At 40.2% G+C, this 14,218-nt stretch overlaps 1 protein-coding gene across 4 annotated transcripts in view; it reads left to right on the top strand.

The window, feature by feature from the left end:
* CNOT9 (CCR4-NOT transcription complex subunit 9) overlaps positions 1–12,472 on the top strand; it is a 29,673-nt gene extending 17,201 nt beyond the window's left edge. For 3 of the 4 annotated variants that reach the window (XM_019445983.2, XM_019445985.2, XM_053904887.1), the window contains exons 5-8: positions 4,946–5,055; positions 7,589–7,687; positions 7,886–7,977; positions 10,114–12,472. In XM_019445983.2, the coding sequence (XP_019301528.2) occupies positions 4,946–5,055; positions 7,589–7,687; positions 7,886–7,977; positions 10,114–10,282 (470 nt within the window). In that variant the 3' untranslated portion in view covers positions 10,283–12,472. Of the gene's footprint in view, positions 1–4,945; positions 5,056–7,588; positions 7,688–7,885; positions 7,978–9,154; positions 10,005–10,113 lie in introns of those variants that run through there. The other variant, XM_019445984.2, reaches the window with a different exon arrangement.
* The last annotated feature ends 1,746 nt before the right edge of the window (positions 12,473–14,218 follow it).

The raw sequence follows: 14,218 nt of genomic DNA, 5'->3' as shown, positions 1-14,218 counted from the left end.
TGAGCTGTTCTCCCATAACTGCAGATGTTTGTCTTCTGCTTCACCTAGTTGAATTTTTGCATGCTACAGTTAATGTTTCCACATATATTTACTATGGGAGATGTGTCTAAAATATGTTTTGCTCAGGAAAATAATACATTAGCTGTTTCAGATCTCAGACTCCCAGATAATAAAGAACTATCTTTGGATTTGTGAAAAGTAAATACATTCAAGGTTTCTTTCCAGGGGTGCCTGGCTGGTTCAGTCAGTAAAGCATGCAACTCTTGATCTCAGGGTCGTGAGTTCAATCCCCATGCCCCACGTTGGGCATGGAGCCTACTAAAAGAAGAAGAAGAAAATTATTTCTTTCCAAACTCACCCTTCAGTATCTTTTTCTCATAGTTTTTGCTCATGTACTGACCAAACAGTAAGAACATTGATTTTTTTAATAAACTTTTTTGTTTTAAGTTTATTTATTTATTTTGAGGGGGGGAGGGGCAGAGGGAGGGAGAGACAACCCCAAGCATGCTCCACACTGGTAGCACAGAGCCCAATGAGGGGCTTGAACTCATGAAACCGAGAGTCAGACACTTAACTGACTGAGCCACCCAGGCTCCCCAATAAGAACATTGGTTGTACAGACTTTGTTTTGTTTGTTACTGTTTTTATCTTCAATTTGTGTTCATATCCCTACAATTATAAACCATGGAACAGGAAGTATACTTCAAAAGTTTGGTACTTTTAAGGCACCTGGGTGGCTCAGTTGGTTAAGCATCCAACTTTGGCTTAGGTCACGATCTCATGGTTCCTAAGTTCGAGCCTGCACATCAGGCTCTGCACTGACAGTGCGGAGCCTGCTTGGGATTCTTTCTCTCCCCACCTCTCTCTCTGCCCCTCCCCAACTCATGCTTTCTCTCTTTGTCTCTCAAATAAATAAACTGTAAAAAGATAAAAAACAAAAAGTTTGGTACTTCTGAGACATATTTCTCAGAGACATTTTATTGTACGTTTAAGGAGTAGCTGTTAATCTCATATACAAGTGAATGTTACTCTTTTTTACATCCCCTCTCAAGTGGTACTCTAATTAGAAACTTTTTCCCCCAATATATTGTTTTCTACTTTTAAGTTACAAAAATTTCCCATGGAGGATTTAAAACATGAACAAGGTACCAGCCAAAAGAAAACATTTATATCCTTAATTCTGATTTAAATTACACCCTACTTCTGCTGGTTTTTAAACCACTACAGTTAGATGATGCATTTGGGATCTTGGGATAAACTTACCTGTAGGGGGATAAAAAAAAAAATACTCAGACAGTATAAGGCTAGTTGTTTGCCCTTGCATATATTTTCTGAAACTTAATTTCTCCAAGTCAGTTGAGAGTACAAGCAGAAGGTAAATGTTGGGCCTAGACTTTTTGCTTACAGTTCAAAGGTTATCACAAAAATTTGAATATAAATGAAATGATACATGAAAAATTAGAAAATACTTGAAAGTGAATAAAATAAAAACAGCATATCAAAGCTTACAGGGTGCAGCTAAAGCAGGGCTTACAGGGAAATTTGTAGCATGAAATGCTAATACTAGAAAGGAGGAAAGGTCTTCAATGTTCAAACCTTTCCACTTTAAGAAAATAGAAAAAGGAGCAAATTAAGCTAAATTGAACAGAAGGAAGGAAATAATAAAGAACAGACATCATTGAAAATGAGAACAGGACAACAATAGATAAAATCAATGAAACCAAAAGCTGACTTTTTTTGAGATATAATTGACTCATAACAAACATCGTGTTAGTTTTAAATGTACAGCATAACAATTTGATACATGTATATATTGCAGAATGATTACCACAATAAGTTAAAATCCATCACGACACACAGTTATAAAAATTTTTCTCGTGAGGAGAACCTTTAAGATCTCTCTTAACAACTTTGAAATATGCAATACGATATTGTTATTATAGTCATTGCACATTGCAGTCCCAGTACTTACTTATAATTGGAGGTTTGTACCTTTTGACCACCTTCACCTATTTCACCCACCCCCAATTTTTTACTGAAAAAAATTCAGTGGAATTAATAAACCTGTAACTGGATAGACTGGGAGAAAAAGAGAAAACACAAATTATAAGTACCAGGAATGAAAGGGTGTATGTTACAACAGACCATAGACACTAAAAGAATAATAAGAGAATACTGCTAGTAACTCTGTGCCCATAAATTTGATAACTTAGGTGAAATGGCCAAATTTTATGAAACTTTTCCAGAATATAGAAGGCTTCTAAATTCTTAGTAAGGCCAGCATTACTCTGATAATAAACCAGAAAAAGACATTGTAAGAAAACTTTAGGCCAGGAGCCCTCAAGAACATAGATGAAGAAATTCTCAACAAAATGTTAACAAAGCAAGTCCAACAATATATAAAAAGGATCGTCATGACCAAGTGGGTTTATCCCAGGAGTGCATGATGGTTTAACTTTCAAAAATCAGTCAATATAGGGGCGCTTGGCTGGCTCAGTTGGTAGAGCATGCAACTCTTGATCTCAGGGTTGTGAGTTCAAGTCCCACATTGGGTGTAGAGATCACTTAAAAATAGAATCTTAGGGATACCTGGGTGGCTCGGTTGAGCATCAGAGTCTTGATTTCAGCTTAGGTCATATCCCAGGGTAGTGGGGTTGAGCCCCACGTGGGGCTCCGCACTAAGCTTGGGGTCTGCTTGGGATTCTCTCTCTCTCCCCCTCTGCCCCCTCCCTGCTCACATGTGCTGTTGCTTTTTCTCTCATAAATAAACAAACAAATCTTTTTTAAAGAACAGTCAATATAATTGACCATATCAACAGACTAAAGAAGAAATATTGGTTGTTTCTTTCATTAAAAAAAAAAAAAAAAAAATAGCGGACAGAATTCAGCCTCCCTTTATGATAAAAACTCCAGCAAAGTAGAAATGGAGAGAACTTTCTCAACCTGATAAAGTTAAAAAAAAAGAATCCTACCATTAAGATCATAGTTAATATGAAAAACCAGGCATTGTCCCCTAAGATTGAGAACAAGGCAAGGATGTTTATTCTCACCACTCCTATTCAGTATCATTCTGGAAATCCTACCTGGTGCAATAAGGCAAGAGAAAAGAATAAAGGGCATACAAATTAGAAATAAAAAAGTAAGACTGTTTATTCACAGACAACAAGGTTAACTACATAGAAAAATCTTGAAGAACCTACCCAAAAAAAGCTACTAGAACTAGTGAATTTAGCAAGGTTTCAGGATATGAGGTCAGTATTCGAAAATGAATCATTTTATGTGGTAGCAAAAACAGTCAAATTGAAATTTTAAAAACCTACCATTTATAATAGCACCAAAACATGAAAAATTTGGGTGTAAGTCTTACAAAATGTGCAAGATCTGTAGGTAAAAAACTACAAAACAATGCTGAAATCAAAGAAGTCCTAAATAAAGCAGAGATATACCATGTTCATTGATAGGTATATAAATGATTCAATGTTGTTGAGATGTGAGTTCTCCCCAAACTGATGTATATGGACTTAGAGCAATTACAACAAAATGCCAGCAGGATTTTTTTTTTAATATAGAAACGACAAGCTGTTTCTGAAATTTATATGGAAAGGCAAATGAGCTAGAATATGCAGATTTTAAAAAGAAGGACAAAGTTGGAAGGCCTGCACTACCTGATTTCAAGATCTACTGGAAAACTGTGGTTGTAAAGACAGTGTGGTATTGGAGAAAAGCTAGACTTGTAAGTCAATGGAGCAAAATGGGGAGTCTAGAAATTGACTCATACAGATATGGTTAATTGATTTTTGCAAAGGTGCAAAGATAATTTCATGAACTAAGGATAATAGTCTTTTCAATAAATGGTGGTAGGACAATTAAGATATCCATATGTAAAACCATGAAGCACAATCTATACCTTGTACTCTATGTAAAAATTAACTCAGAATGGATTTTAAACCTACGTGTAAAGTGAAAATTAAATAGTAATTTGATATCTGCTATAGGCCACATTAGTAAATTCTTCTATGTGCTGTTTGGTATGGGGTTTAGAGATTGTAGCATTTGTAGATTGCCAGCTTTTATTTAAGTAAATATATTACTTTCTAATCAAAAGTGATTAAGTTATTATAGATCTAATTAACTGAGGCCTTTCATACAAAAACTGGTTGATGCGTTGGACAGCTCAGGGACCAGTCATTTGTTTAATGAGGCTCTGCTTCCCTATGTACAGAATAGAGAAGATATCACTGAACTGTGTCTGTTACCTGGTCCGTGGTGTCAGTTTAGAACTCAACAGAATTTAATTGGGATGAATTTCAAAAATCGTTTGTTCCGACTCTTTTTTCTATAGATAAAGAAACAGAGACCTCTAAAGAGAGGGTAACTCTACCAAATTTTGGTAAACTAGTTGCGGGACTAGGATTAAAGTTCAGGTGTGTGTGTGTTTCTGGTTTGGGTACACCCTTCCATAATTGTGCTCTTTGGGGAAAGAGTAACAATTAAGTAACCAAGAAGTAATGTTTGTTTATGTCCAATGTGAAATAGGATTCAAATTGACACCATTTCTTTGCTACCTGGGGATATCCTTTAGTACTGATACAGAACTCTTCTCTCCTCCCTAAAATAAATGGAAAGTAGATGGTGATGTCATTGTGTAGCCAAGAATGATAGAAAAATGATTTAGATGGCTGAACTGCTGCTCACTATGTGATGGACCAAACCTGGTACCTGATCTTTCAGATGCTGCCTGATAACAGTCAACCTCTGCTTTCTCTTCCCTTTTTTTTTTTTTTTTTAAACATCAGTATGAATCTGATTCTCTGACGTGAATGAACCACAATGTATCTTCTCTCTGTTATTTAAGTTCCACAACTAGTTGAATGAACACTCACTCCAAAGTTAATTTTAATTAAAAACATTCACTCTGAAATAATTTTGTCCATATTTTCTTTAGGGGCCCTAGTGAAAACAGATGAGCAGGAAGTAATCAACTTTTTATTGACAACAGAAATCATCCCTTTGTGTTTGCGCATTATGGAATCTGGAAGTGAACTTTCTAAAACGGTATGTTTTTCAACTTAGATTTTATATTTTGTTGGCTCTTGGACTACTTTATGGTTCTGGGATCATTTTCTGCCTCCCTTCAGGCTTTTTGAAACTTATATGAATATATTTTCTCTTTTGGATAAAAATTGTTATAAAATGATCATTTAAAAATCCAGACCTGGGGCACCTGGGTGGCTCAGCCAATTGAGCATCAGATTCTTGATTTCAGCTCAGGTCATGATCCCAGGGTCATGGGATCAAGCTCCCAAGTTGGGCTCCATGCTCAGCGTAGAGCCTGTTTAGGATTCTCTCTCTCTTTCTCTCTCCCTCTCTCCCTCTGCCCCTCTCCCCAACTTGCTCTCTTGTGTGTGTGCACTCTCTCTCAAAAAAAAAAAAAAAAAAAAACAAAAAAAAAAAACCATATATATATACATATATATAAATATATATGTGTGTCTATTTTTTTTTTTTTATCAAGCCCTTCAGAAGAATATAAACACTGAATTTTTCAGTTTTCTCTGAACCCACTTCTCACCACAAATGTATATAATTCCAGGGGCACCTGGGTGGCTCGGTCAGTTAAGCATTCGGCTTCAGTTCAGGTCATGATCTTGCGGCTCATGAGTGAGCTATGCTCGGAGCCTGGAACCTGCTTCAGATTCTGTGTCTCCATCTCTTTCTGCCCCTCCCCACCCCTCAAAAATAAATAAACATAAAAAAATTTTTTTTTAAGTGTATATTCCACACAATTTTTTACGCATACTCAAGTGTATATATGCCTTGGGCTTTTGCTTACTTTGCACTTTAACTATGAATGACAGCCCCCGATTGGGTAGAAAATTCTTATCTCTCCCTATCAGAAGTATGTTGCCATAGCCCTGTTGTCTTCTGATATTGAATGTACAGTGAAATCTTGGGCCAGCAGCGTAAGTTAATCCTTTTGTTGGTGAACTTGCCTTTTCTGTGTGGATGTCTGTAAGCTTCTTTTATTATTTTTAACTTCATTTGATGATTCTGTATCAATCTTTTTCTGGAAGAACATACTCCTCGTGTTTCTTGTTAGTTTTTTTAATTTTTTTTTTAACGTTTATTTTTGACACAGAGAGAGACAGAGCATGAACGGGGGAGGGTCAGAGAGAGGGAGACACAGAATCTGAAACAGGCTCCAGGCTCTGAGCTGTCAGCACAGAGCCTGATGCGGGGCTTGAACTCACGGACCGCGAGATCATGACCTGAGCCGAAGTCGGCCGCTTAACCGACTGAGCCACCCAGGTACCCCAATAATGTACTACTTTTTAAATTTCATGTCGTGATTTTTCTCAAGGCTACTTTTCCATGTTGCTATTTTTAGCAACATCAAACCTCAGCTCCTAAAGTATGCTTAGTCACATCGAATTAATTTAATTCAATGAATATTTTATTGCTGGGTTGGATGCAAGCAGATGTAATGGTTTTAAATTTTTTTTATTTTAAACATGCAATACAGGGGCGCTTGGCTGGCTCAGTTGGAAGAGCATGCAGCTCTTGATCTCAGGGTCATGGGTTCAGACCCCACATTATGGGTAGAGATTACTTTAAAAAATAAGTAAATAGGATGCCTACATGGCTCAGTCATTAAACATCTGATTTAGGCTCATGTCATGGTCTCAACAGTTGTGAGTTTGAGCCCCGAGTCAGGCTCTGTGCTGAAGGCATGGAGCCTACTTGGGATTCTCTCTTTCCCTCTCTCTCTGCCTTTCCCTTTTGTGTGCACGCTCTTTCTCGCTCTCTCTCAAAATAAACTTTTTTTAAGAAGTAGTAGGAAAAGTTTTACTTACCTCATTTAGAAGAGATAAGGCACAGCTAAATTTCTAAATTCCTCTTGGCCCATGGAAAAAAGAAAACTAGGTTTTCAAACTAGGTTTGGATCTCAACTCTACAGCTTAGTGGCTTTGTCACTTGGGACCTTAACCTGACAAGTTATTGATTAGCAGTTATGCCTGGCACATAGTACATGTTAAATAACTGGAAAAGTATCTACATTTTTAAAAATTTATTTATTTTGAGAGAGAGTGTGCATGAGCAGGGGAGGGGCAGAGAGAGGGAGAGAGAGGATCCTAAGCAGGCTCTGCACTGCCAGTGCAGAGCCCGATACAGGGCTCAAACTCACAAATTGTGAGATCATGACCTTGGCCCAAACCAAGAGTTCAGATACTTAACTGACTGAGCCACTCAGGTGCCCCCATATATCTATATTTTTAAGAAATTGTTAGTTACCCAGACCTGCCCTTTTATATAAAATGTGAATAACAGTAGGACCTACCTCACAGGTTTATTGTGAAAGTAAGACGAGGCACGTTATGCCTATAGGACAAACTCTGGCACATAGTATTCAATATGGTAATGTTTATTACGAATCTTTTTAACTATGCCTGTCTTGGGGAGTAAGTTGTACATAATGTCAGGGTCTCTGCTTAATTTTCTGATTCACAATTATTCCCGGGAGATGAATCAACATTTGGAAGACAAATCTGAGCAACGTTTTAGACTCTTTAATTTTGTTTTACTCCAGGTTGCCACGTTCATCCTCCAGAAGATCCTTTTAGATGACACAGGTTTGGCATATATATGTCAGACATATGAGCGTTTCTCCCACGTTGCCATGATTTTGGTGAGTTCTTTCATCTATCTCTATCCCCCTTACGGTTACTTCTGATTACACAGCTTAGTCCCTTTTGCAGTTGACATTGAACAGCATCCTGGAACCTTATATAATGATTCTTGAAATATCTGATCTCTGATGTCAACTAGAATTATTTTGTATTTTGTGTGTTTTTTCCTACCCCACACCATTTTGGGGGGAAAATAGGGTAAGATGGTCCTGCAGCTATCCAAAGAGCCTTCTGCCCGTCTGCTGAAGCATGTAGTGAGATGTTACCTTCGACTCTCAGATAATCCCAGGTAACTAAACATTTACAGGATTTATGGGACTTTGGGGAAATACTCTGGTGAATGGTTGCCCTGTCTCATGGCATAGCTCTTAATATCTTTAAGGTAGGCAAGGGCTATAACTTTAAGTCAGACAGAACTTAATTAAATCCTTTTCAAATCTGAAGTGCTGAATTTAAAAATCCATCAGAGGGGGTGCCTGGGTGACTAAGTCAGTTAAGCATCTGATTCTTGGTTTCAGCTCAGGTCATGATCTCACGGTTCATGAGTTTGAGCCCCACGTCAGGCTCAGCACTGACTGTGCAGAGCCTGCTTGGGATTGGGATTCATTCTCTCTCTCTCTCTCTCTCTCTCTCTCTGTCCCTCCCCCCATCTCTCTCTCTCTCTCTCGCTCTCTCTTTCTCTTTCTCTCTCTCTGTCTCTCTGTCTCATAAAAATAAATAAACTTTGAAATAAAATAGGGGCGCCTGGGTGGCTCAATCGGTTAAACGTCCGACTCTTGATCTCAGCTCAGGTCATGATCTCACAGTTCATGAGTTCAAGCTTCACATCAGGCTCTACGCTGATGGTGGGGAGCCTGCTTGAGATTCTGTCTCTCCTCTCTGCCTCTCACCTGCTTGTATGCTCGCTCACTCTCAGAATAAATAAATAAAAACTTAAAAATTCATCAGAGTTTTGGGGGTGCTTGGCTGGCTCAGTTGGTAAAGTATGCAGCTCTTGATCTCAGGGTCACGAGTTCAAGCCCCACGTTGGGCGTAGAGCTTACTTTGGGAAAAAAAAAATCAGTTTTGTCTCCCCACTGTAACTCTGTACCCTCCTCTAAAATTTCAGAGAATCTAGTCAGTTTCCAGCAAACCTTATGATACATTATTCCTGTGGTTTGAGCTTTCTATTGCTGCTTCAGGTGGTCAGAAAGAGAAGTATATTTTCAAAGATCTCTTAAGAAAGGAATGGAGCCCAGAGGACTCTTGAATTACATTTTCAGTTTTCTCTTTGATTCCTGTAAAGTCCTTGAACTAATTATTTTATCTGCCTGTGTTCATAATCTTTCTGTCAGAAATCATACATTGTAGATATGATGCATTTTAGAAATGTTTGACCTTTTGCTTTGTAAATCCATAATTCATGCTGAAAGCCACTTGCTCAGGTTCTGCTAAACCACATAATGGGGCAATTTCTGTGTTCCTAGGAATGGGTATAACTCGATTTAATGTGAACGCAGCCTTCTCCCACTGAGGTTATTCAAGCCCTAGCTATTTCTTCAACCATTTTGTCCTGTTCTTCAGTGGTTCCTGTTCCCATCAGTTTGAAAATATGTTTATTTAAAATTCTACTTGTATAAAGAAACCAGACTGAACAAAAGCCGTAACTTTATTTAAAACAGCTTTATAAATCATTACCGTTTACCTGTTTAAGGTTTTCAGATTTGCTTTTTCTCTGATTATCTTTTAAAGAAAATGATACATTTAAAAGTTCATCTGATAATGTTGCCACCATTGTTTTGTTTTTACTTCTCACCTTTTATTAAACCTTTTAACTATGAAGCTGAAGCAGGGGCGCCTGGCTGGCTTGGTCAGTAGAGCATGCAACTCTCGGTCTCAGAGTCCTGCATTCAAGCCCCACATTGGGTGTAGAACTTACTTTAAAAAAAAAAGGGGGGGGGGGGAAATAAAGAAACTGAAGCAGTTTTTGGAAAGACACAAGTTTATACTGTTCAGAATTAAAGTTCATTCATTTATCATAATGAGTCAAGTTATCTCCCCTGTTCATGCACTGACTTTAGAAATGTTTCATTTACCATAACCCATCTATTTCTGTCATGAGCGTATTGACAGTATTTACTGTAATGAATCCGAAAGCAGTTGGAATTCAGGTGAACTCTTGCACCACTTCATTCCATTTTGCTTTGTCATGAAATTCCACATTGAGGCATCATTCTGAAAATATTCACAGACGACAGATCCTGGAGACCTCTGAGCCCATGCCTAATACAAGTTTTAAGGAATTTTAATGGATTAAGATACCTTGACTGAACTGCATATTCCCAGGATTCATTATGTGTGTATCTAAGACAGAACTTCTTCTCTGTCCCCCAAATGTGGGTTTATTTGCTGGTCTCCCCGGTTGGCTTGTTTGTCTCTGATGTAGGGCACGTGAAGCGCTCAGGCAGTGCCTCCCTGACCAGCTGAAGGACACGACCTTCGCCCAGGTGCTAAAAGACGACACCACCACGAAACGCTGGCTTGCACAACTGGTGAAGAACCTGCAAGAGGGCCAGGTCACCGATCCCCGGGGTATCCCCCTGCCCCCTCAGTGATCCTCCCCCGCCCCCTTCCACTGCTCCCCCAAGTTGGGGACAGGAGGGGGAACCTGCGAGGAAAACAGCTCAGGTTTTACCGCCGACCGGGAATAGACAACCTCAACGCTGAACTGCACTGGAGAAGAGGGGCAAGGTGACCCCGCTTGAGGAGTGTGGGCTGCCATCTCAGGCCGCCTCCAGGACCTGGGCTCCCTCCACTCCTCCCAGGAGATGGGCTCCTGACACAGCAGTCTGCCACCACAGCTCCAGGAGGGTGTCCACACCAGCAAATGCTGTGTCTGCAGCATGCCCGAGATGGCCCTTCTCCCCCACCTCCACCAGCCACTGGCGGGGAGGGGAGGCAGGGTGGTGGCAGCAGCACTGTAGGCATGCTGAGCGCCTGGGACCAAGCCAGGTGGCGGTTTTTTATTTTGCCTTCCTGGAAGACTCAAGATGTGTCTCTTCATCCTCTCTCTCAGTATTTGTTTACTTTGGTCTTTTGTTTTTAATGTCAGAGAGAGGTGTGTTTAGTGGACACAAGCTGTAATACTCAGCAAAACTTTGTCAATTGGCACTGTTTACAAGTCTGTTAGCTGCATAAGCTTAATAAAAAGTTGGTCTGGGCATTACATCCCCTCTAGCAGGCCAATAGCTGCATGAACTGTGGGGAGGAATGGGAAGCAGGGGATAGAGAAAGCCAAAGGACAACAGGACCCCACCTCCTCTTTCTGTTCCCTTTCTGTTCTTCCACCCCCAGTTCCAGATGCCACAAGGACCCTAACCTTGTTTCTGGCTCCAGCTGCTAGCTTTTCCAAATCTCAGTGCTTTTCTCTTTTTTACATCCCTCGTATTAAAACTTTAACAGACGTCTTAATTCGTCAGGCTGTCCTGGGAGGGTATTGTACTGGGGGAGGAGAGACAGCAGTGGACCTCACCTTGAATTCCAGTCCTTGGAGAGATTTTCTGGGTGACTTAAAGGGGAAGTGCCTGGGATCAAGATGATAGGCTACTCAATCCCGTTCTTTGCTTTAGTATGAGTTCCTGTAGCTCCATCTGTCTTCATAATTGTACTTGAAGTGGTATTAGCTGAATGAACTCATGTTATTCAGATTTAAGATGGAGGACTGGACTCTGCTTCTTCACTTAAGTCTCCTTTTTTTTTTTTTTTTTTTTTTTTTTGGACACATTCCCTATTGGTCTATGGGAATTACAGGGTTGACACTAAAATATTTCCAGCTTGTTCATATTGTGTCAGAGAGTCCCCCTTCTATCTTTGGAGCTCTAGATAACTCTTCACACTCCATTGGCTTGAATCTGTAACGTGGTGTAAACTGTCTTGCTTTCCTCTAGTCCTTCCCCCTGCCAACACCTGCTTGCTCTCTCTCATCCCCATCTCCAATCACAGATGGGATTACTAGTCAAGTCTAGAGAGAGACAAAGTATTTTCTGTCCACATCTTACACAAATGAAGGTGCCTCCAAACAAGTTGGGTCAGGAGGCGGGGGGCTGTCTGCAAGCAGCAAGCTCAGAGAAACCTTTGCAGAGACAGTTTTGCCAACATGAGGGCTCTTTCAAGCCGACTTTCACCAAGAGAGCCGGCCTTGTTAGTTGGCTTCTGTCTCTTTAGAACTGAGAAAGTAGTAATTGAGTAGCCTAGATGTAGAAAGGGTAGAATAAGCACTTATTCCCCTGCCTTCCAAAAATGAAGAGGAGAATCAGGTCAGCTCTCAGTCTCAAGCCTGAAGAGAAGAGGTCTTGGAGAAAGCAGAGAACAACATGGACCAGATAGACGTCTGGACCTCCTTCAGCCCTTAGTTTGTGATCTGGAGAGTCCAGCTAAGATATCCCTTATTTTTGCCAACTGCCTTCCTGCTGAGCCAAAGTTTCATTCCCCCTCCACTGAGGAAGCAGCTGAGGCCCAGGGCCTTGCTCCCTGGGAGATTCTCTTCTCTCTCCATCTTTTGGTGCGTTGGCCATGTTACTGTGCCAACAGTGTCTTAATTCCTGTTCCATCTATTCTCAGCTGGTCTTGGACCGCACACAGGAGTTGGGGGAGGGGTGGAAATGGGTATTATTCCTTGTAGTTGATCCTGATGCCTTATGTGTATAAAGAGACCCCTCCATTTTTTGTTTTCCATCCCTCTCACACCCTAACAGGATTGAAATAAAACCTGTTTCTGATTTTATAAAAATAATTTTTCCTTTAAACTGGAGACTTGATTTTGTCAATATCTAGATATCTAGGCACTCTGGTCACATGATCCTTGTCACCCTTGCCCCTACCATCTGTTCATCTACACAAACACACTGTTGTGCCAAGAGAGCATTGATGGTTCCTTTGTGGATAGGTCCCTTGGGAAAAGTCCTGCGGATGTACCAAAGCTGTTTGGGAGGCTGGGGTGGTGCCCTTTATCTGGTAAAATATCTTCCTGAAACAGAACCTCACTCCTGCCTGTAGTGGCCAGAACTTAATATGGGAGAGACTTCTATAAGTAAAGAGGTAGTGCTTGAAACATTTTATCACAGACTTTGATATTCATTTCCTTCTGAGGCTCGAGACTTAGCACACATCTCCTTAGTTTCCATGCCTGTTTCTGGCTCTCAGCGAGACGGAGCCAGCCTCTGCTTCCAGCTTTTTTCTAAGGCACTGGGGGACCTGTGACCGAGTGGTGGAACAGGGCAAGGAGACGCACTGGCTGCCTTGAGAGCACTCTTTCCTTACTGTCTGCATAGCATTCTCCTGCTCACTACCCCTGCTGCTCAAAGGCTGAGAGGCGGAGCAGATAAGGTTCTTGCTGTCAAAAGTCCAAATAGAACATTTGGAATAGGGAAGAATAGAATGAAATGAGATTCCTGAATGCTGTGGAATTTTTAAACTATTTAAATACATTTTTTTAAAGCTGATCTAACAGCTAAGTTGAACAACAACATTAACAAACCTAATGACATACAGAACACTGCACTCTAAACCGACATTATACATACTCTCTTCAACTACACCAGAAGCATTTACCAAAACTGGTCATAGCAGACCACCAAGCCTCAAAAGTTTTTCAAGAAAAATTAGAATAATGTTCTCTGAACACAGTGGAATTAAGTTAGGAAAAAGAAAACTGGAAAGTTCCTAACTTTAAAAAGCAAGCAGTGCAGTTCTAAATGGCACAGAAGACATCACAAACGTAATTAGAAAAAAAGATAGCCGTATCAAAACCTGTGACATGCAGGTAAAGTAATACTTAAATACTACTTTAAATTCACATGTTCCAAAAGAAAGGATGAAGTGATCTAAGTTTTATGTCAAACTGGGAAAGGATAGCAAATTCAAAAAACAGTAAGATACAAAGAGCAAAAGTCAATGAAATAGAAAACGTGCAATAAAGAAAATGAAGTGGGAAGTCATTCCCTTGAAAACGTCAGTGTAATTGATAAACCCTTAATAGACCTTAGATCGGGGGGGAAAATGTTAGAAAAAGTCAGGGTGGGGGGAGCACCAGGGTGGCTCAAATATCCGACTTGATTTTGGCTCAGGTCATGATCTTGTGGTCATGAGGTCAAGTCCCCAGTCAGGCTCTGCACTGAGCAAGTGGAGCCTGCTTGGGATTCTTCCTCTCCATCCCTCCCTAACTCGTGTACACACGCTCTCTCAAAGTAAACATTTAAAAAACAAAAAAAACACAAAAAACTTACAAATTACATTTTGGCTTTTAAGAAAGGAAAAAGGACATCACTCCGATCCACACTCACGAATCTTCCATAAAGTTCCAGAGACTATAGAATAAGGGAACAGGTTCCCATTCACTTTTGAAGCCACCAAAATCTATCAAGGATACCACAAAGGAAAACCAGGGACTGAACTCTACTATGAATGTAGAAGGAAAATTCCTAGGAAAAAATAGGTCTAGCGCTCGCTCTCTCTCTCTCTCTCTCTCTCTCTCTCTCTCTCTCTCTCTCTCT

This window comes from Panthera pardus, unplaced genomic scaffold (genome assembly GCF_024362965.1).
Source record: "Panthera pardus isolate Hobbes unplaced genomic scaffold, ASM2436296v1 HiC_scaffold_10, whole genome shotgun sequence".
In the NCBI taxonomy this organism is placed as follows: domain Eukaryota; kingdom Metazoa; phylum Chordata; class Mammalia; order Carnivora; family Felidae; genus Panthera; species Panthera pardus.
The sequence above is the reverse complement of the archived record's forward strand: the minus strand, read 5'-3'. Positions and strand labels throughout refer to the sequence as shown.